Raw genomic sequence first — 24311 nt, 5'->3', positions numbered from 1 at the left:
GTCGTGGCAGGAAGGGCATCCGGCCACCCTGTAAGTAGGCTGTTTAGGTTTTTATATTGGTAACGCCACATAGCGCTCTGTATGAAAATCATTGGCTGTGCTGTGTGCTGTCTGTTGCTGGGTGGCATTGTTGTAATATTCGCTACTGTGGTGTTGGGCAGTTGGCTGTTACCAGCGCGTAGCGCCGCGCAGTTGGAGGTGAGCCGCCAGCAGTGGTGGATGTGGGGAGAGAGATGGCGGAATTTTTATCTGGACATGTGTCCATAGACACAGTACATTTGTAAGACTGGATGTCATGAACTGCTATATATATTATGACTTTTGAACACTATTAACGTAAATACATTGTTTGTTCTCTATCAAAATCTTTCATTTGCTAACTATGCCTATCAGTAGTTAGTGCATTCAGTAGTTTGAATTTTTTATTTAGCTGGGAGTAGTGGCGCTCGCTGTATTGCAGTAGTTCGAGTAACGAAGATTTTTGTGAGGTAAGTGATTTGTGAAAGGTATAGGTTAATGTTAGTCAGGGCCATTCTTTTGTAGGGATTATTGAAAGTCAGATTGCGTTGCGCTAAAAAATATTGTGTGTCAGTTTAAGCACAGTCATGTATAATTTTTCTAAGAGGACGTTTCAACCCCTTCAACTAACATTGCCACATCCGATTAACCATGCCGACCCTGCGTATCCGTGGGAAAAACGACACAAGCAAAAGAAAGAAAGAAAGTTGTTGTCAGTGATAAGATGACTCACTTCCCTACTTTAAGTTTTCACAGAGTTTGTTAATTAGGGTTTTCTGTCCACGGGGCGTTACTGTATTTAATGGAAGTGGCTGCATGAAGCAGCACCCTGTTAATGCTCTGTTCGACCGTTACAGGTTCTTCCTACTCATCCGCATTAACTTACAATTTTCTACATTTAGAGCTAGTTGCCATTCATCACACCAACTAGAAATTTTGTGAAGTCATCTTGTACAGTCATTCGTTGACCACACCTTTTCGTATATCACGTCATCAGCCAACGGCCGTAAACTACTGTTCACCCTGTCCTTTAGGTCATTTATAGATGTACAGGATAAACATAAACGTGGTCCTCTCACATTTCCCTGGGGCGCTTCTGACTATACCCCTGTCTCTGATGAACTTTCAACGTCAAACACCGCACTCTGGGTTGTAATACTTAAAACGTCTTCTAGCCGCTTACATATCTGGGAACCTAGACCGTATGCTCGAACCTTTGTAAGCAGCCAGCAGTGCGCAATGCCTTTCGGGAATCTAGGAATATGTTATCTACTTGTTGCGCTCCATCTATGGTTTGTTGGAAATCATGTGAAACAGCTCAAGCTGAGTTTCACGTGTGCGATGTTTTCTAAATCTGTGGTGGTTTGTGCACATAAGCTTTTCTGTCTCAAGGAAATTTATTATATTCGAACTCATCATGAGTTGAAAAATTCTACAGCAAGCCGTTGTTAAAAATATTGCTCTGTAATTGTGCGTCTCTATCCTTTACCTTTCTTATATATAGGAGTCATCTGCACATTTTTCCATTCACTTGAAACTTTTAGGTGGGTCAGAGATTCGCAATAAATGCAAGCTAACCAAGGGGCCTATGCTACAGAATACTGTCTGTAAAATCGAATTGCGATTCCATCTTTACCTGGTGTTTGTTTTCAACTCTTTCAGTTACTTCTCTACATGGATGCCAGGTTTTGTCCTCCATGTGGGAGTCAGCACGACTTTCACAAGGCAGAATGTTTCTTGGTTTCTCCAGTGTGAATGATTTCTTAAATGTGGATTGAAGACTACAGCTTTACTATTGCTGTCTGGTACTGCCATCCCAGGGTGGGCGACATGTGTCTGTGTAGATGCCTTGGACCCGCTTAGAGATTTTACGTATGACCTGAGTTTTCCTCCATTCTCGGCAATATCGTTAATATATAACGCTGTTTCGTGCATTGATCTCATTACGGACGCACAAATTTCTACTAACTTTTGCCTGTACACATCTTTTTTGTACCAAGAGTGTAACTATCGCTGTTTCCTCAGCATTTTACGTGATTGATTATTAAACAACAGGCGGTCCTTTCTACCCTTTCCCCACTTACACGACTGGCTTTGCGTGGGGATAGGTGCTTCTATTTATTACAGACTATCGTTGTCTGACGTCACTGTTGTAAAACTTTTAATTGGCCCTCTAATATGATTGGCTAGTCATGACGTAAGGGAAGCTGGAAGGAAAGAGGCTATTCGTGGATGTCCATGTCGTCAACGATTGGTATCTTCCCGCCAATCAGCGTTCGCCTTCTGGTCGTCAAGTTTTCCTGTTGGTGTGCGCGGAAGTGGACTGACAATTGCTCTACAGCTGTTTGTGCAGATACGTCCGTGTCCCGTGTAGCTTCTGCCCCGTGACCGCTCGTGGCCAGTTGGACTGGGATGGCGGGCAGCCAGGATGCAGGGAGTTTGTAGCCATCTTCTCTGTTGATTTCAAGCTGCTTAATAATTTCGATCGCCTCCCGTATTTTGCGTTCTCGCATCCACGATTCTTTCGCCAGTACTCGGGCTTCCTGCTGGCCATCCCATTCCAACGGGCCGCGAGCGGTCGTGGGGCAGAAGCTACACGGAACACTGACGTATCTGCATAGACAGCTGTAGAGCAACTGTCAGTCCACTTCTGCGCACACCAATAGGAAAACTTGACGACCAGAAGCCGAACGCTGATTGGCGGGCAGATACCAATCGTTGAAGACATGGACATCCACGAATAGCCTCTCCCCTTCCGTCTTCCCTTACGTCATGACTAGCCAATCACATTAGAGGGCCAATTAAAAGTTTTACAACAGTGACGTCAGACATCGATAGTCTGTAATAAATAGAAGCACCTATCCCCATGCTAAACCAGTCGTGCCCTGCGGAAACTCGTTGCAATTAGGCCGAAACGTCGCTTTTCATTTATTATTGTTGTTAGTTTTTAGCAATGACGCTTCATAATACCCAGAAGAATTTTAATCACTATGATACCGGCCGCGGAAGCCTACGTTCTTGTATCAGTTTAAACTCTGCTCATAATCTCCTCCGCGCCTGTTAAACCAGAGAAATAATTTCCATTCTTTGTCTAAGTGGGATTCTAACAACTGTATATCTGCTTTTTCTAGAATAAACACTCTCCTTGTCTTCTTGACGGATTTATTAACTTTAGTAACCATCATCACTATGATGACATCGTGGTTGATAATGCCTATTTCTAACCCGACACTGTCGATAAGATCAAACGTCTTTGTAGGTACAAGGTCCAAAGTACTTACACTGCGTGTGGGTTGTCCAGCTAGTTGTTCAAGACAGTTTTCGGAAAATGTGTTCATTCTTAAGTCACAAAACTGTTTGTCCGTACTAACTGCAGTGAATCCATAAACGTATCATTCTATATCCTGTAGGTTGACGCCACCTCCAACTAATACAGCATGAACAGAGTATTTTCGCTACACTCGCCGTAGACTTTCCTTGAACGAGTCTGAAACGGTAACAGCGGCACCAGGCGGCCCAAAACATCCATCAGTTTTCTTGATTTCTTCTAAACCTGTTACACGCGTCCATATAACTTCATTGTCACGCTCAAATTCGACCTCAGTAGAGACAATGAACATTGTCCCTACTATGACGTCCAATCTGTCTTTCCGATATATGTTCCATGATTCGCTAAGTATCGCAGACATTTCTACTTGCGGATTCAGCTACCTCTCGGTGCCGAGAATAATCTGAGTGCTGTAAATCCTGGAACTTCATTACGAATATTTCAACACTTCACTGGTAAAATTTTGGCAGACAAAGTGTCTCTAGTATGTACGAAATCTAATTTCGTTCTCTGCTTATCGACTGACGAGCATTCATCAGAGGACCTCGAACTGCCTCCTTGCCTAAAGAGCCCTGATGTGCACTTCAAAAGAGCTCTGCTGCCCAGGTAGCAGCTTCCTTTGTGTAGCGCATACTACAACTATGAACACTATAACGCAGTTCCACAAATCTGACCGTCACAGAATCGACGGGGCCTTTGATGACACTTTCCACTCGGCTCCAAAGCAAAGTTACACCAATCGACTCTGGGAACGATGCTGTAAATTGTGATGTCTACTTGTACCCCGCGAGCGAGGCCAATAGTCTTCAGCACTTCCTCCAGCCGCCTGTAGGAAATGAGGACAATCGTCATTGGTCCCTACATGAGCGACAACTGGGGTAGAGTACCGCATCGCCCTCCACATCTCGCGAGAGGCTCCAGCGGCAGACATACCGAGTGCACATATCTGGCTCAGGACAGTATTTCCCAAAAGGGCTCCATACCGCGCGTAATACTGGAGCTCCCGATAACTACATCCCGAAGCAGAAGCTTGCACATGCGAACTGCTGCCAACTCCTCCTGCGACCGCACGCAGTATGCACACACCCTATCCTTTCTACTATTAGAAACTCTGGGATTTAAGCTTCGAAAACAGAGGAAGCTAAATATATGTTTCGATAGTCTCCTGGTGCTTCAGCATAGGAGATCCTGATCGAGTTGTTTCAACGGTTACTGGTTATCCGAAACGAACAAACAAATAACGATTGCGCGAATGTACACGTTACCGTTAGTACAATGCACTACTATACCTCTCAAATACCAAAACACGCAGTGACTAAGAATTAAGCTTTGTAAACTAACAAAAGCACTGAAACGCTTGTTCTTAATTGTGTGCTTATTCGCAACTATCTACATCCTTTACCGTGTATCGTCTCGCTTTCATTTAATGAGCTTTGGTAAAAGATAACGACATTTTCCAAGTCATGCGCCCTCACCTTTCGAAAGTAGTACCAACCTCGCATTTCTATGCAGGGTGAGTCACCTAACGTTACCGCTAGATATATTTCGTAAACCACATCAAATACTGACGAACTGATTCCACAGACCGAACGTGAGGAGATGGGCTAGTGTAATTGGTTTATACAAACCATACAAAAATGCACGGAAGTATGTTTTTTAACACAAACCCAGGTTTTTTCAAAAATGGAACCACGTTAGTTTTGTTAGCACATCTGAACATATAAACAAATACGTAATCAGTGCCGTTTGTTGCATTGTAAAATGTAAATTACATCAGGAGATATTGTAACCTAAAGTTGATGCTTGAAACCTCCGACGTTCAGTTGCGTGTTGTAACAAACACGGGCCACGGTCGGCGAGCAGCATCTGTAGGGACATGTTTCGATGACGACCGTGTTTACGAGTGTGGCTGTAGTGCACTGTTGTGGTTTGGTCTAGCTGTCGCAGTGTCCGCATGTAGCGCTTGCTGCTATTGTTATTCTGCATTCGTCTCCGCACGCAGACCAACTGTAGTACACCGTGAACCAAACGTCTGTGATAGTGTAGTGTTGTAGGAACTGTGACCATGGTGTATTCGAAAAGGCGGAGATGATACTCATCTATGGCGAGTGTCGACGAAATGCAGCTGAAGCCTGCAGGGTGTATGCAGAACGGTACCAGGACAGAGCATCTAACGTGCCGCACATTGCAAAACATCTACCGCCAACTGTATGTAACAGGTATGGTCGTAGCACGCAAACGGGTCCGTAAGAGGCCCGTCACAGGAGAAGCGGGTGCAGTTGGTGTGTTACCTGCTGTTGCCATGAACCCACACATGAGTACACGGGACATTGCGAGAGCCGGTGGACTGAGTCAAAGTAGTGTCATGGGCATACTGCTTTGTCACCGCTTTCACCCGTTTCATGTGTCGCTACATCAGCAATTACATGGTGATGACTTTAATCATCGAGTGCAATTCTGTCAATGGGCATTAACAGAGAATGCGTTGCAGTTCTACCTGTTTACCGATGAAGCGGGTTTCACACACCACGGGGCAGTGAATCTACGGAACATGCATTACTGGTCCGTAGACAATCCTCGCTGGCTCAGACAGGTAGAGCGACAGCGACCGTGGACTGTAAATGTATGGTACGGAATCATTGGCGACCACCTCATTAGTCCTCACTTCATTGCAGGTGCCCAAACAGCTGCAACATACATCGCGTTTCTACAGAATGATCTGCCAACGTTGCTCGAAAATGTCCCACTGGAAAATGTTCCACTGGAAACGCGTCGACGTATGTGGTATGAGCGTGATGGTGCACCTCCACATTCCGCAATTAACACTGGACTGACCCTTGACAGGATGTTCGACGGGCGTTTCATAGGACGTGGAGGACGCATAAATTGGCCAGCCCGTTCTCCTGATCTTACACCTCTGGACTTCTTTCTGTGGGGTACGTTAAAGGAGAATGTGTACCGTGATGTGCCTACAACCCCAGAAGATATGAAACAACGTATTGCGGCAGCCTGCGGCGACATTACAACATATGTAATGCGGCGTGAACGACATTCATTACGCCAGAGATTGAAATTGTGTGCAGCAAATGATGGCCACCACATTGAACATCTATTGGCCTGACTTGCCGGGGCACACTCTATTCCACTCCGTAATTGAAAACGGAAACCACGTGTGTACGTGTACCTCACCCCTCATGGTAATGTACATGTGCGTCAGTGAAAAAGACCAATAAAAAGGTGTTAGCATGTGGACGTAATGTGCTGTTCCAGTCTCTTCAGTACCTAAGGTCTATCACCGTTCCCTTTGGATCCCTATGTAATTCGGTGCTCTCCGACACACACGATCGAACAGCAGAGGATTGGTACTCAAGCGTCAACTTTAGGTTACAATATCTCTAGATGTAATTAATTTTTTACAATGCAACAAACGGCACTGATTACGTATTTGTTTACATGTTCAGATGTGCTAACAAAACTAACAGGGTCCCATTTTTAAAAAAAACGTATGTTTGTATTAAAAAACATACTTCCGTGCATTTTTGTATGGTTTGTATTAACCAATTACACTAGCCCCTCGCCTCACGTTCGGTCTGTGGAATCTATTCGTCAGTATTTGATGTGGTTTACGAAAAATATCCAGCGGTAATGTTAGGTGACTCACCCCGTACAGCCCCACGGGGGTATTATATCGTGCCTGACGTTGAACCGTCCCTAAGTGTGTTCATGCACTGCCGGGAAAAAATGTACAGCATTTCAGAGGTTTCCAATTCACTTAAGATTAATTGTTGAAACTGCGCATATGGGTTTCATGAAATGATTGCATTTACCGATCAATAGCACAAACGTTTCTGATGTACCAGGTATCGACTCATGCTGAAACACTCATATTGGTGCGTTGTGTAGTCTCAACGGGGGCAATGCATCAAGTCGTACAGAGGGCGAATACTGTCCTTCGATATGTTATAACACGCCTGGTACGCCATGATCCACTTCCTGTCCCATTGCATCTTACATCCGCTCGATTGGATGCAAATCCGGATATCGTTCTGGCCAGGGAAGTTGTTTCACGTCTTGCAGAGCACGGTCAGCGAGTATGCGAACATTACCCTGTTGGAAAAACACGTCACCTTCCTGTTGAACGAACGGCAAAAGGACGGGTCGAGCAACATGCTGCATGTACGGAGCGCTGATTAGCGTCACACCCAAAAATACTTAAGCTGAAAAAGTGTTTCAGCTCATTGTACGAAAGGGCATAATGCCTCGGTTGTGGCCAATGCGTCTTGGACGAATGCACTCTACGAAACAGTGCTCACCAAGTGTACGCCGTACCTGCAAACGTCCATCACCTGCAGAACCTGTTTCCATCGCTAAATACCACGGAGCGTCAGTCCATCTTCCAAGTGATACTCTGACAACACCACTAGAGTCGTGCACGTCGATGTTGTAGCGTGAGTGGGCCACATGTTCGCGCACCAATAGTACCACTTCTAATGACAAGTGGGCAACAGTTCGTGTTGACACATCTGGGCTCATAACCCCATTATCTGTGCTGTAGCAGCTGTGCGATCCACCATTGCTGCCATCAGAATACGAAGACTCTAGCGGGAGTTTGTGCTGCGCGGACATCCAGAAAATCGTGTAGGAGTGTGAGAAAATTCAAAATTCACGTGACCACTGGCTCTAGTATACAGGGTGGTCCATTGATCGTGACCGGGCCTAATATCTCACGACATAAGCGTCAAACGAAAAAACTACAAAGAACTACAAAGAACGAAACCTGTCTAGCTTGAAGGGGGAAACCAGATGGTGTTATTGTTGGCCCGCTAGATGGCGCAGCCATAGGTCAAACGGATATCAACTGCCTTTTTAAAAATATAGGAACCCTCATTTTTATTACATATTCTTGTAGTAAGTAAAGAAATATGAATGTTTTCGCTGGACTCCTTTTTCCGCTTTGTGACAGATAGCGCAGTAATAGTCACAATCATATGGCTCACAATTTTAGACGAAAAGTTGGTAACAGATAGTTTTTTAAAATTAAAACACAGAACGTAGGTACGTTTGAACATTTTATTTCGGTTGTTCCAATGTGATAATGTACCTTTGTGAACTTATTTCTGACAACGCATGCTGTTACAGCGTGATTACCTGTAAATACCACATTAATGCAATAAATGCTCAAAATGATGTCCGTCAACCTCAATGGATTTGGCAATACGTATAATGACATTCCTCTCAACAGTGAATATTTCACCTTCTGTAATGTTCGCACATGCATTGACAATACGCTGACGCATGTTGTCAGGCGTTGTTGGTGGATCACGATAGCAAATATACTTCAGCTTTCCCACAAAAAGAAATCCACCCGTCATAAAATATCCTGTTCAATACCGCTTCAACCGCACGCGAGCTACGTGCCGAACATCCATCATGTTGTAAGTACATCGCCATTCTGTCATGTAGTGAAACATCTTGTAGTAACATCGGTAGAACATTACGTAGGAAATCAGCAAACATTGGACCATTTAGATTGCCATCGATAAAATGGGGGCCAATTATCCTTCCGCACCATACATTAACCCGCCAAGGTCGCTGATGTCCACTTGTCGCAGCCTTCGTTGATTTTCTGTTGGCCAATAGTGAATATTATGCCGGTTTACGTTACCGCTGTTCGTCGCTAAAAGAACGAGTGCAAAAAATCTGCCATCGTCCCGTAATTTCTCTTGTGCCCGGTGGCAGAACTGTACGCGACGTACAAAGTCGTCGCCATGCAATTCATGGTGCATAGAAATATGGTACAGGTGCAATTGATGTTGATGTGGCATTCTTAACACCGTCGTTTTTGAGATTCGAAATTATCGCGCAGTTTGTCTGCTACTGATGTGCGGATTAGCCGCGACAGCAGCTTAAACACCTACTTGGGCATCATCATTTGTTGCAGGTCGTGGTTGACGTATCACGTATGGCTGAACACTTCCTCTTTCCTAAAAAAAGTAACTATCAGGCGAACGGTCCGTTGGGCATTCTGATCACAATAGCAATACATCAACACGATATCGACCTATTCCGCAATTGGTAAACGGTCCATTTTAACACATGCGATGTATCACACTGCAAATTCCGTCCGCACTGGCGGAATGTTACGTGATACCACGTACTTACATGTTTGTTACTATTACAGCGCCATCTATCACAAAGCGAAATAAATAGTCCAACTAAAACATTAATATTTCTCTACGTACTACACGAATATGTAATGAAAATGGGGGTTCCTATTAAAAAAACGCAGTTGATATCCGTTTGACCTATGGCAGCGCCATCTAGAGGGCGAACCATAGCGCCATCTGGTTTCCCCCTTCAAGCTAGACAAGTTTCGTTTGATGCTTATTTCGTGAGATATTTTGCCCGGTCACTATCAATGGACCAATCTGTATTGCGCAAGTGATGCAGCACGTCCAACTTGTGGGGCAATTCTTCAGAAGGACTACCCCGCCATTCGGAAGGCCACACTTCCCTTTCGAACTCGCTCAATTGGTTGTGGGAACACGAGTGTGTCTCTGGGGCATGGTTGCCTGCTTGCATCACACGTTTGCAGGCCACTGAGCCTTCTGGCTGCGAGCATTCTCTATTAAATGGTAGACACAGATAGCACTCTGGTAGCTACGCCACTACGCTATCTGTTGGAGGACAACGTTCAAATCACTATCAGTACATCTACTGTCCGCCAAGTGGCATATGCGTCATCGGATCAAAATCGACTTCGTTTTTCCAGGTATACCTTTTTTACGACAGAGTATTTAATCTCTCTCAGCCATGCTGCTGATCATGAGGTTGCTGAAACGCGCTATGAACCTACTGTAACATTGGCAACTCGCAACTCTACGTGCTAAGGTGCGAAATGCGTATTCTAAGCCAGTTCTGGGTGAGCCCTCTCGGGAATCTGTACATGAATTACTTATTGAAAGCTGTGCTTCTTCTCCTGCTCTCACTCATTTCGCGTGCTGTACCGTAAGGTCAGCTTATGAGTCGGGCGACTGCAGCCTCTACGAGTAGCTGTACGCTCACGTTTTTATTCAGCATAAACACGCAGAACTATTTTTACTCGCCCATAAAGCAGGGCACGGAAGAATGTTTATCATATTTTAGTATCTCGAAGACCCGCTGCCTTTCATATTTTGGAACCGTATAAATATTACATGTGCACATTTCTTAAATTAATAGTGTTATTACGCTCAACTATTATATCCTTTGAGAGGTATTGAAGATTCAATGGTTTTCTTGTTAAGGATTACATACATATATATTTAACTTGCAATCTGATTTTTGGGCAAAGGCACTAACCTTGTTCTCCTCACAACGACGGATAGGCACTATCTCAACTGATGAGGACAAGTCAGTTTTCCCATTGTGCCAAGGCTGTGGTCTGTAAACATCGCCAGAAAATTTTCTTTCAATACCTGAAACAAATTTTAGATATGGTGATAAGAATAACACTAGTGATTCATGTGTAATTACAGTTTTATTTTCCACGAAGAAAAACACCAACATCTATTACCAGTGTCAACAACATTACGTCTTGGGAGGCAGTGAATATATTTACAGGAATGTTAATGATGCCGTGTCATCGGCAAACAAAGTGTCAGAACTCAACCAATACCACTTCAATGTGTAACCATCAAAATTTCCTCGAAACAAATGTGGGAGGAGGTCTGATGTCACTTAGAAGCTTACCTGTTTCCTTTAATCGTCCTATCATCGTTTAAAATTGTGGTAAAGTCTTTTCGATGGCCAAATGTGTCCCTCCTGTCAGTGTATAAAATGGTTCAAATGCCTCTAAGCACTATGGGACTTAACATCTAAGGTCATCAGTCCCCTTGACTTAGAACTACTTAAACCTAACTAACCTAAGGACATCACACACATCCATGCCCGAGGCAGGATTCGAACCTGCAACCATAGTAGGAGCGTGGTTCCGGAATGAAGCGCGTAGAACCTTCCGGCCACCGCGGCTGGCTCGGCGTATAAAACACAGGAATGTAGAAAGTGCTGCTGTGTGACAGTACCACAGAAGCCCTTCATTCGGACTGTATCTTCTGTTTGGAGGAGCTAAGCTTATTTCAACGGGTATCCTCCTGTATCAGAATGACCATTTTCTCCCTTCTCTCAGACTGGAAGGAAGTGAGCCACGGTTGGATTGTCAGTTTCGTTGGTGACAGATATTTGCTCATTACTTCTTCCGAATTTCCCTCTTATTCAGACATCAGTTTCTTCGCTATCCTATCAAGGAACGAAAAACGGTGAGCAGCAGGCATTTTCTGTCAGCCAGCTTTCGCTGCTCTGTCTGCTATCTCGTGTGCTTCTGTTGTCGTGAAGGCAGGTAAGCAGAAGAATACCACTCCCTTTCTCTGCCTCTGTAGCACAATGACAGCGACCTGTGAGGTTTGGGCAAATTTACTTGACGGATGCGTGTGTTGGATTGCCCGGGATGCATTAAGATAGCAGGAGTAGACAAGAAACTTCCCACGATCTTGAAATAACGACTCCCCCAGTCCACTCATCGTCGCCTACAGCTTAGAGTATAAGAAGTTAGTCGGGAGGCGGTTTTTGGTAACATAACATTAAAAACAGAGCTCCCGAAATATTTCCCATATTTCGAACAATCGGTAAATATTACGGTATGTTTCGGATACCTAGATAGATTGTTGGGAAAAAACATTTCTAAAATTATCGGCGGAGTGGTTATCTTACTATGACGTCTCATGACTCGAATGGAACTCAGGTTTTCAGTAAGTACTCTACAGCACTGGCCACTTTCATAGGTTACACTTACAGTGGCTCTCTTACACCGTGAACTTCCCAAGGCACTGGCAAACAGCACAAATTACTCCGATTTATAAGGACAATAGGACGGATGTGCCACATTATAGATCAGTTGCAGGATCCTTGAGTACGATGGTCGTTTTGTAAGTAATACCCCACGTTTTTTTCTCAGAACATATTTATCGTTAATAGTCAGAATTTGGTAGCAATATACAACAACATGTCTTCTCTATGCCCTATTTTTCTACGTAATATCCATCACGTTCTATGGCCGTACGCGAACGTTGTGGAAGAGAATGTATTCCCTGCTGGTGAAAGCTCTCGTCCTATAGGCACAGGCATGATTTCAGTGCATCACTCTCGTCATCTCCAAAATGTGTTCTCAGTTGTCGAGTTGTAATACGCCGGTCGACACGAATAATGGCATCTGCACGATTCGGCATGTCTGGAGCAGTGGCTGTGACAGGACGTCCTGAGCGTGGCTGATAATGGAGCTCTCTTTCTGCAATTCCTGAGGCTGTAACTTTCCTTATCCATCGCCCAACTGTACTCCTATCAACTGCCACATCACCATACACCACACACAAACATTTATGGGTGTTCACCACGGTTTCTTTTTCTGCACACAAGAATCCTATAACAAACGCTGATTGTAACCTGAGTCATATGTAGACGCCATTTTCACGCTGCACTATGGCTCTTCCATCTTCCAGAAACGTTCGAAACTTCACCAGCACGCAGAACAAACATCAAATGTGAACCACTAAAAAGGACGTTTGTTTGTGCATATTAATGGCTTTTAAAAAAAATGTGGGGCATTATTTATGGAACGACGATCGTATATTCTAAGCTCAAATTTAGATGGTTTCCATGAGGGAATAAAACTTCTGTTTATAAATCAGTACTGATTTAGAAAGCATTGCTCGTACGAAATTTCACACACGGTATTATGCTAACTGTGCCTATAGGCCTAAAGGTAGTTTTTGTTTTTCTATACTTACAGAAAGCGTTCGATAGTGCAACATATTGTGACAAACTTAACATCAAAATTGGGGGCCACGTAATTGGCCAAGCGAAGTAATTCTTCTACTTAGGAAGGATAATAATGACTGGCGGACGAAGCAGGGAAGACATAAACAATCTATCAGGTATAAAGAGAGAAACCATTGGCAAATGAGGACTACTGGTATGGAATACGGCCCGAGTGAAAACTCGAAACTTTTAGGATCAAAGAATCGGAGAAAATGTGAACCAGGAGGGTGGTGCTAGTTAAAGGTACCGATAATATCAGTAATGAGGAAGTTCTCTATGAGATCGGAGAGGAAAGGAACATATGAAAAAATGGACAATGGAACAGGTTGAAAGGACATCTCTTTAGATACCAGAAGCAACTTCCATCGCACTTGAAGCAACAAGTGCAGTCTGCAAAATGTTGAGTAGGTCGATGAGGAGGCAGTCATTGACTGGATGGAAGCTGACTTTATTATTGCGATATTACATGTTTCGGAGAAAGTCATCATCAGGTAGTCTAGGAACGGAATGCTGCACGTAGATACAAAATTTACGGTATATGTTGTTGTAGCAACAGTCACAAGCAGTCTCTTTGAAACAGTTACTGCTACAACATGCAACTTTTGTATTATCAAAGATATCTGATGATGGATATGTCTGAAACAGGTAATATTGGAATAACGCCGCGTGGGGAAAAGGAACACCTAAATCTTTCCGCTCGAGTTTTGATTTCTCCTATTTTATTATCATCATCATTTGTTCCTACGCAGGTAGGTGCCAATAAAATATTTTCACATTCGGAAGAGAAAGTTGGTGATTGAAATTTCACAAATAGATCTCGCCGCAAAGAAAATCGCCTTTGTTACAATGACTGCCACCCCGCTCGCGTATCGTATCTGTGACTCTTTCCCCTGTCGCGCTATAACACGAAACGAGCTGCTCTCCTCTGCACTTTTTCGATGTCCTCCGTCAATCCTACCTAGTAAGGATTCCACACAGCGGAGCAATATTCCAGCAGAGGATGGGCAAGTGTAATGTAGGCTGTCTCTTTGGTGGCTTTGTCGCATCTTCTAAGTGTTCTGCCAACAAAGCGCAGTCTTTGTTTCGCCTTCCCCACAATATTATCTATGTGGTCTTTCCAGTTTAAGTTGTTTGTAATTGTAATTCCTAGGTATTTAGTCGAATTGACAGCCCTTAGATTTGTGAGATTTATCGTATACCCAAAATTTGTCGGATTTCTTTTAGCACCCTTGTGGATGACCTCGCACTTTGCCTTGTTTAGTGCCAATTGCCACTTTTCGCACCATACAGAAATCCTCTCTAGATCGTCTGATGATTTTACTAGATGGTAAATTACAGTGTCATCTGGAAACAATCTAAGAGAGCTACTCAGATTATCACCTAGATCATTTATGCAAATCACGAAAGTAGAGGGCCTATGACACTACCTTGCGGAACGCCAGATGTCACTTCTACATCTACACCCATACTCCGCAAGTCACCTGACGGTGTGCGGAGGAGGGTACTTTACGTACTTCTATCGGTTCTCCCTTCTATTCCAGTCTCGTATTGCTCGTGGAAAGAAGGATTGTCGGTATGCCTCTGTGTGGGCTCTAATCTCTCTGATTATATCCTCATGGTCTCTTCGCGAGATATATGTAGGAGGGAGCAATATACTACTTGACTCGTCGGTGAAGGTATGTTCCAGAAACTTCAACAAAAACCCGTACCGAGCTACTGAGCGTCTCTCTTGATGAGTCTTCCACTGGAGTTTATCATCACCGTAATGATTTCGCAGTTACTAAATTATCCTGTAACGAAGCGCGCAGCTCTCCGTTGGATCTTCTCTATCTCTTCTATCAACCCTATCTGGTACGGATCCCACACCGGTGAGCATTATTCAAGCAGTGGGCGAACAAGTGTACTGTAACCTACTTCCTTTGTTTTCGGATTGCATTTCCTTAGCATTCTTCCAATGAACCTCAGTCTGGCATCTGCTTCACCGACGATCAAGTTTATATGATCATTCCATTTGAATCACTCCTAATGCCTACTCCCAGATAATTTATGGAATTAACTGCTTCCAGTTGCTGACCTGCTATATTGTTGCTAAATGATAAAGGATCCTTCTTTGTATGTATTCGCAGCACATTATACTTCTCTACATTCAGATTCAGTTGCCATTCCCTGCACCATACTTCACTCCATGCAGATACTCCTGTATTTCAGTACAATTTTCCATTGTTACAACCTCTGGATATACTACAGCATCAACCGCAAAAAGCCTTAGTGAACTTTCAATATTATCCACAAGGTCACATATGTACGCTGTGAATATCAAAGGTCTTACACACTCCCCTGCGGCACACCCGAAATCACTTACTTCGCAAGACTTCTCTCCATTGAGAATGACATGCTGCGTTCTGTTATCTAGGAACCGGCCGGAGTGGCCTTGCGGTTTTAGGCGCTACAGTCTGGAGCCAAGCGACCGCTCCCGTCGCAGGTTCGAATCGTGCCTCGGGAATGGATGTGTGTGATGTCCTTAGGTTAGTTAGGTTTAATTAGTTCTAAGTTCTAGGTGACTGATGACCTCAGAAGTTAAGACGCATAGTGCTCAGAGCCATTTGAACCATTTGTTACCTAGGAACTCTTCAATTCAATCACACAACTGGTCTGATAGTCCATATGCTCTTACTTTGTTCATGAAACGACTGTGGGGAACTGTATCGAACGCCTTGCGGGAGTCAAGAAACACGGCATCTACTTGGGAACCCGTGTCTATGGCCCTCAGTCTCGTGGACGAATAGCGCGAGCTGGGTTTCACACGATCGTCTTTTTCGAAACCCATGCTGATTCCTACAGAGTAGATTTCTAATCTCCACAAAAGTCATTATACACGAATATAATACGTGTTCCAAAATTCTACAACTGATCGATGTTAGAGATGTAGGTCTATAGTTCAGCATAGCTGTTCGACGTGCCTTCTTGAAAACGGGAATGACCTGTGCCCTTTTCCAATCCTTTGGAAAGCTACGCTCTTCTAGAGACCTACGGTACACCGGTGCAAGAAGAGGGGCAAGTTCCTTCTCGTAAAATCGAACTGGTATCCCATCAGGTCCAGCGGCCTTTCCTGTTTTGAGCGATTGTAATTGATTTTCTATCCCTCTATCATCTATTTCGATATCTACCATTTTGTCATCTGTGCGACAATCTATAGAAGGAACTACATTGCAGTCTTCCTCTGTGAAACAGCTTTGGAAAAAGACATTTACTATTTCGGCCCTTAGTCTGTCATCCTCTGTTTCAGTACCATTTTGGTCACAGAGTGTCTGGACATTTTGTTTTGATCCGCCTATTGCTTTGACGTAATACCAAAATTTCTTAGTTCTGCCAAGTCAGTACATAGAACTTTACTTTCGAATTCATTGAACGCTTCTCATAGCCCTCCTCACACTATATTTCGATTTGTGTATTTTTTTTCTTCTGCAAGGCTTTGGCTACGTTTATGTTTGCTGTGAAGTTCCTTTTGCTTCCGCAGCAGTTTTCTAACTCAGTTGTTGTACCACGGTGGCTCTTTTCCATTTCTTACGATCTTGCTTGGCACATACTCATCTAATGCATATTGTACGATAGTTTTGAATATTGTCCAGTGATTATCAACACTATCTGTACTTGAGACGAAACTTTCGTGTTGAGCCATCAAGTACTCTGAAATCTGCTTTTTGTCACTTTTGCTAAACAGAAAAGTCTTCCTACCTTTTTTAGTATTTCAATTTACGGCTGAAATCATCGATGCAGTAACCGCTTTATGATCGCTGATTCCCTATTCTGTATTAACTGTTTCAAATAGTTCGGGTCTGTTTGTCACCAGACGGTCTAATATGTTATCGCCACCAGTCGGTTCTCTGTTTAACTGTTCTACTCGATGATTTACAGTCTATCACTACGAACTGTGACCTCTCTGAGAGGAAATCGCGAATCCAGTCACACAACTGAGACGATATTTCATATGCACGCTATCAGTTTTTCCTCAGAGACCCGCTCAGCATCTTTCAGACTGCACATATTTTTGAATATCGCCGCATACATCCTCGTGACTTCATGTTGCAGCTGTGGTACTAAACTATGGGTGACGAGGAATTCAGCTCGCAAGGCGTGTCCTGGCATGAGTGCCGCAGTGATGAGCATGACTGGCACGTTTTCTCCACCGTCACACCCCACTGTCTGATCGCAGGAAGGTGGGAAGGAGGGGAAAGTGTGAACACGCCGCATTTAAGCACTGCAGAAGCACTGCATATGAATTGTATTTATATTTCACATTCTTCAACAGCTTAGATCAAAAACGAAACTAATTTCCAATGTTTTTCAATTTTTTTGCTGCGCTGAAGACATAATTTTTATCTGCTACAAACTGTCGGCATGAGGAGAGATGCAGACAGTTTCGGATTTGCGCACTCAAATTGCCACGTAATCGTGACTTATTCAGTATCACAATCGAAAAAAGGTCTACCACACACATGTTCACCTAAATATTGTAGCACTCTTCGAATCTCATTGTGGAGACATGGAAGCTCTACATGAGGGAGTAAGTGTAAACGGCCTGGGAAGTTTTAACAGTAAGGGGATTTCTATTTAAAAAGGAAATTACCTTGGAGATCAGTCTGTTACATCTGTTCATGCACTGGAGTACGTTCAACCGAAACGGTAAACTATCTCGAAAGGAGATGAACATCGAGCGTTGTCCTCAAAACGGTTAGGTTGAATGGCTCTGAGCACTATGGGACTAGATATCTGAGGTCATCACTCACCTAGAACTTAGAAATACTTAAACCTAACTAACCTAAGGACATCACACACATCGATGACCGAGGCAGGATTCGAACCTGCGACCGTAGCAGTCGCGCCAAAACGCTTAGGAAACTACCCTTGTAATTCTTTCAAAACCATGATGAACTTTTCAAAATTCCCGTTTCATGTAACTCCAGTAACCTTAGGGAGCCGGCCGCTGTGACCGAGCGGTTCTAGGCGCTTCAGTCTGGAACCGCGCGACCGCTAGGGTCGCAGCTTCGAAACCTGGCTCGGACATGGATGTGTGTGATGTCTTTAGGTTAGTTAGCTTTAAGTAGTTCTAAGATCTAGGGGACTCATGACCTCAGATGTTAAGTCCCGCACTGCTCAGAGCCATTTTTGAACCATTTGAGCTTAGGGAACTTGACTGTTTGTCAGAATGTGTCCCTTCAAAAATGCGATTTTCTTCTTGAACACATACCCAAAAATTCGGAAAGAAATTATTGCTCATTTTGCATTGTCTGAGCGTTGGCAGAGTTCAGTCATGTACATCCACTTAATTTTCGAGGTCTGCAATCCATCTTAGATACTCTAATTTTCATTCGTGCACAACTTTTTCCTTCATAAATTCAACAATGGTGACTTGTAATTCGAAAAAATCATACCAGTCATTACCCCTTGACCTAAAGCAACATACTTTTCAGTGATAAATAAAGTTTCCAGACACTCGTTCAGGTCCAAAGAAATCTGTTGCAACTGCCTTAAGAAATTTCACTTTTCGTGCCACCAGTTTCTTGAAGTGCTTCATGGGCGGAGGCGAAGGCCCACTCTTGGCCCCTTCCATCTTCAGTCACCTATGCTACTAATTTTCAATTTTTCCTGAGAACCGTATACCAAGCACAAATGAACGGTGAACGAGTAAAACTGAACGGTTCCCAAAACAAAAGTGATCACTAGTCAACTAGTTCCCAAGGATAAAAGAGTTTGCCCACCTCTATTGCAAATTTAGCACAGAGTACTTCTTGATGTACAGAACAATGGATGCCATCTGTCGATCGTTGCAATCTTTTCCTGTTACTGTGCCTATTTAATGTTTAGATTCTTACTGCACGGTGCCATAGCATTGCTTCATAGTAAATTTGCAGTACCAGTCGGTCATGCGACTGCGTAATGTAGACTGACATTTCTCATCTCTCTATCCTGTCATTCCAGGTCATTTTCGAAGTCTTGTGATGGTATATCGATAGATTTTCTCTTTTTGTGCAAATGTTCACTGGAGCTGTGAACGTCCGTCATGCCACAAACAGACAGCGAAGGGTAAGCAGCGCTGGCACCACGATTCTGCCAAACACATATGTTGTGCCAACGGAAAAATTCCACACCGCAATACTCAAAATGCCGTGCTATTCCGCGCACTTCCCAGAACGACCGAGCCTTGGCCCCCACACGACCCGCACACCCTGCACGCGTGAAGTTTCGCGCGCCGTGGTCGGTTCTGCGCTGAGGGAGCAGGCCCTCCCCATTGTGTAATACACTACAGGCCATTACAATTGCTACACCAAGAAGAAATGCAGATTATAAACGGGTATTCATTGGACAAATATATCATACTAGAACTGACATGCGATTTCACTTTCGGGAAATTTGGATGCATAGATACTGAGAAATCAGTACCCAGAACAACCACCTCTGGCCGTAATAACGGCCTTTATACGCCTGGGCATTGAGTTAAACAGAGTTTGGATGGCGTGTACATGTACAGCTGCCCATGCAGCTTCACCACGATACCACAGTTCATCAAGAGTAGTGACTGGCGTATTGTGACGAGCCAGTTGCTCCGCCACTATTGACCAGACGTTTTCAGTTGGTGAGAGATCTGGAGAATGTGCTAACTAGGGCATCAGTCGAACATTTTGTGTATCCAGAAAGGCCCGTACAGGACCTGCAACATGCGGTCGTCCACTATCCTGCTCAAATGTAGGGTTTCGCAGGGATCGAATGAAGGGTAGAGCCACGGGTCGTAACACATCTGAAATGTAGCGTCCACTGTTCAAAGTGCCGTCAATGCGAACAAGAGGTGACCGGGACGTGTAACCAATGGCACTCCGTACCATCATGCCGGGTGTTACGCCAGTATGGAGATGACGAATACACGCTTCCAATGTGCGTTCACCGTGATGTCGCCAAACACGGATGCGACCATCATGATGCTGTAAAGAGAACCTGGATTCATCCGAAAAAAATGACGTTTTGCTATTCGTGCACCCAGATTCGTCGTTGAGTATACCATCGCAGGCGCTCCTGTCTGTGATGCAGCCTCAAGGGTAACCGGAGCCATGGTCTCCGAGCTGATAGTCCATGCTGCTCCAAACGTCGTTGAACTGTTCGTGCAGATGGTGGTTGTCTTGCAAACGTTCCCACCTGTTGACTCATGGATCGAGACGTAGCTGCACGATCAGTTACAGCCATGCAGATACGATGCCTGTCATCTCGACTGCTAGTGATACGAGGCCGTTGGGATCGAGCACGGCGTTCCGTACTACCCTCCTGAAACCACCGATTCCATATTCTGCTAACAGTCATTGGATCTCGACCAACGCGAGCAGCAAGGTCGCGATACGATAAACCGCAATCGCGATAGGCTACAATCCGACTATTACTAAAGCCGGGAACGTGATGGTACGCATTTCTCCCTCTTACACGAGGCATCACAACAGCGTTTCACCTGGCAACGCCGGTCAACTGCTATTTGTGTATGAGAAATCTGTTGGAAACTTTCCTCATGTCAGCACGTTGTAGGTGTCGCCACCGGCGCCAACCTTGTGTGAATGCTCTGGAAAGGTAATCAGTTGCATGGCACAGCGTCTTCTTCATGTCGGTTAAATTTCGCGTCTGTAGCACGTCATCTTCGTGGTGTACCAATTTTAATGGCCAGTAGTGTAGTATTATGCTACCGTATTTAAAGTGATCAGTTGAAGTAATAAATTTCCAAGCATTTTCTATACTTGTTCATCAACTCTGAATTGAACAAAAAATTACCCGAAAGCATGCTACGTTTCAACTGGCACTTTACATTTGTAATAACGGTTTTAACCTCTAACTTATGTATAGATTTCTGATATTGACTGTTCCGTTTACTGTACCATGCATTCTGGTTTGTCTGAATAATTCTCTGATTGTGCAGTGTATTATTTTATTTCAGCACGAGGTAAAATTTTACTGTGTTTTATGAAATAATTAATGGTGAATTAAAGCCTTAAGTTCATATGCTGAGTGATATATTGTCTCATGTCGTCTAGAAAAATTCTGCAGAGTATTTAAATATTATTTATTAGCGTTAGGGTCAATGTTGCGCGCTATTATTGTGTCTTGTTATGCGATACATTATAATCAGTGGCAGTTGACACCACAACCCGTCCCAATTATTGTTAATTACGAGCGATAAGCAAATTATTGTCGGAAATTGGTGTCTCATGTACGTCGCTGCTGTGCAGTATATTACGATTCCCTCAAGCTGGCTGTAACAACAGCTTAGGGTATTTATATTTATTCGAGTTTAGGGTGACAATAACAAATCCACTAATTCTTGTTGGAGAAAAAAGCCATATTCGGCAAAAGGATCACAGCAACTTTATCCTGGACTTTAAATTCGAATAATAAGTCTTCCAGTAAAAATGGAACACAGGAAATTTGTCCGCAAACAATGAATATGTTCTATGTACTAGAGATGATTTGACTGCTATCATCAAAAGCGTAATTTTGAGATAGTACTGCGGAAGGCGTCGTTCTAAAAAGGGCATTGATCACAACGCACTGCTACGCACGCCGTCTTCGTTGGCCATGGACGCGCATTTTCATCGAAGTTCTACTCTATATTTTAGAAGTATAAATCTAGCGAAAGTTGATTAGAGAAAGATATGTCTACAGTCGTTTTTTAGACTGTTCGTCGTCACTGCACCATACCATGTCATAAACGCCGCGAGGGGTAGCCACGCGGTCTCGGGCAACTTGTCACGGTTCGCGAGGTTCCCCCCGTCGGAGTTTCGAGTCCTCCCTCGGGCATGAGTGTGTGTGTGTTGTCCTTAGCGTAAGTTAGTTTAATTAGTTTGTAAGCCTAGGGACGGATGATCTCAGCAGTTTGGCCCCGTAGAACCTTACCACATGTCACAAGCATTTCCTGCCTAACCATCAGCAATGTTACTTGCTGTGTCATTGAGAGTAACACCGACGAGGTGTGAAAGGAACTGAGGAAAATCAGGTAGATAACTGGGGCATAACGGAGGAAACATTCTGTAAGTTAAGCCAAAAAGTTAAATGGTAATAAATACAATATTTCTGTTATTTTATGAAGAAATGTTTTTATTCTTTAAGAGATATCAGTTGGTATAAAATACTTCTAGTGTATTATTCTCAAATTCATAACAATTCTTGATTCAGCGGCGTGAATGAGATTAACTGCCCGGGAATGAGTAGGGAAATCGGACACACCGAACTTAAAAAATACACTCAAGACACGCAAGTACTTCCATCTAAACCGATCTTTATAAAAAATAATAACAATGACGAGAAGTGTTTAAATTAAGTATCACGATATTTTAAATGTACAACGGGGAAACCCTGAGTTCAACTAAAACAGTAATTTACAGCACCTATATACTACAGATATAAGCCTAATTAGCCTAATTAGACCATGAGTGGATCGAAGAAAAGTAATAACACAAAGTTACTACGCTAGTATATAGCGTAAGTGCTATAATCGCAACGAAAAACGGATCCAATCCGAACTGTAAATAAATTTATCTTTACTTTATGCGGAAATCGAATCACGAACAAATGCACTGACGTGTCTGTTGGTTTTACATGGAGGGTGTCCAGACTAGATTCACGCATAGTTTCGTTGACGCCATAAAATAACATTGCTGTTAACCCCAGTACAATCAGGCAGATGGAAATTAAAAATCTCACAAACACGTTAGACTCGATGTCACGTCGTAGTAAATCTGCAGGCGAACACTGTGTAATCGAAGCAGGTTTACATAATACATCTGTAATGTAGATGTTAAAGAAGATACTTTGGGAAAGTTGCTGCCAGCCTTGACATTCCTGACACCGGTTTCCGTCAGATTATATGTTGCGCTCACTACAGGGAACATTTTTGCAAATCTTTCGACGCCCTCATGCTTTTCCGTCCGCAGCGTATCAGAGGAGTTAATTTTATCCATAATTTTCTTGAAAAGGTTCTTCAGAATAGGAGATTGTTGAGAAACGTTACTGTACTTTTAGTGCTTTTATTACAGTTCCGTATCTTAGGTAGCTGATGTGGTTGGCAGGAGAGCTAACTGTGTTCCTAAAGGAGGCCAAAATGCACGCGTTTTAGCTCACGCAGGCTGGCGTGAGGTCTGGAACATGACAAGGGAATTAAAATTGAGAAAAACGGACGTAGCTGGTGGAATACTTAACTTTAATCCATTCATGGAGACGTCGTTCTTTATGGTACATGATTCACTATATCAATAGTACGGATACTGGCGCCTTGCTAGCTCGTAGCAAATAACGTAGCTGAAGGCTATGCTAACTATCGTCTCGGCAAATGAGAGCGTAGAAGTCAGTGAACCATCGCTAGCAAAGTCGGCTGTACAACTGGGGCGAGTGCCAGGAAGTCTCTCTAGACCTGCCGTGTGGCGGCGCTCGGTCTGCAATCACTGATAGTGGCGACAAGCGGATCCGACATATACGAGTACTACCGGACCGCGGCCGATTTAAAGGCTACCACCTAGCAAGTGTGGTGTCTGGCGGTGACACCACAGCTGACATGAATGCTGTAACAAATCCTTGTATTTCGACGGTGTTAGCGAAAAGATTATACTAGGTGTCACACATAAAACCACATAAAACCGGTTCGAGTGACAGTGAAATAACTAAAAAAAGAATACGAGATAAAGAAAACGTTAAAAAATGTATTTACTTGTTCATAAGTGATGCTGGAAGTGGTGGATGGACATACAGGTATCTCTGGCTTCAAGTGATGACGTTACCAGCAACACGCTGTAATTCTACAGGCGTGACGTTAATTTATATGGCAATGTTCGTCTACTGTACAAGGACTGTCAGCATACATTTTGCTTTTTAATGTGGCCTACAAATGAAAACCACACGATGTAATGTCTGGGAACCTTGGAGGAGAGAGACATCTCTACTGACTCGTCTGTCTTCAGGGAACTCGTTGGTGATGTTGGCCGTACTGCGGTCGGATGTGTGGACGGTTGCTCTATATTGTCGGAATACTGCATACGGCTTCTTAATTGTGCATAGAAAGAGTCGAAGATCTCTAGATATCTGACACTGT

At 43.6% G+C, this 24311-nt stretch overlaps 1 protein-coding gene across 1 annotated transcript in view; it reads right to left on the bottom strand.

Annotated features, from left to right (window-relative positions):
* LOC126281765 (uncharacterized) overlaps positions 1–24311 on the bottom strand; it is a 51322-nt gene that overhangs the window by 13301 nt on the left and 13710 nt on the right. The window contains exon 3 of the mRNA XM_049980963.1: positions 10688–10803. Coding sequence (XP_049836920.1) covers positions 10688–10803 — 116 coding nt within the window. The remainder of the gene's footprint in view (positions 1–10687; positions 10804–24311) is intronic.

Source organism: Schistocerca gregaria, chromosome 7, assembly GCF_023897955.1.
Source record: "Schistocerca gregaria isolate iqSchGreg1 chromosome 7, iqSchGreg1.2, whole genome shotgun sequence".
Lineage (NCBI taxonomy): Eukaryota > Metazoa > Arthropoda > Insecta > Orthoptera > Acrididae > Schistocerca > Schistocerca gregaria.
This window is presented reverse-complemented; position numbering and strand designations above follow the sequence as displayed.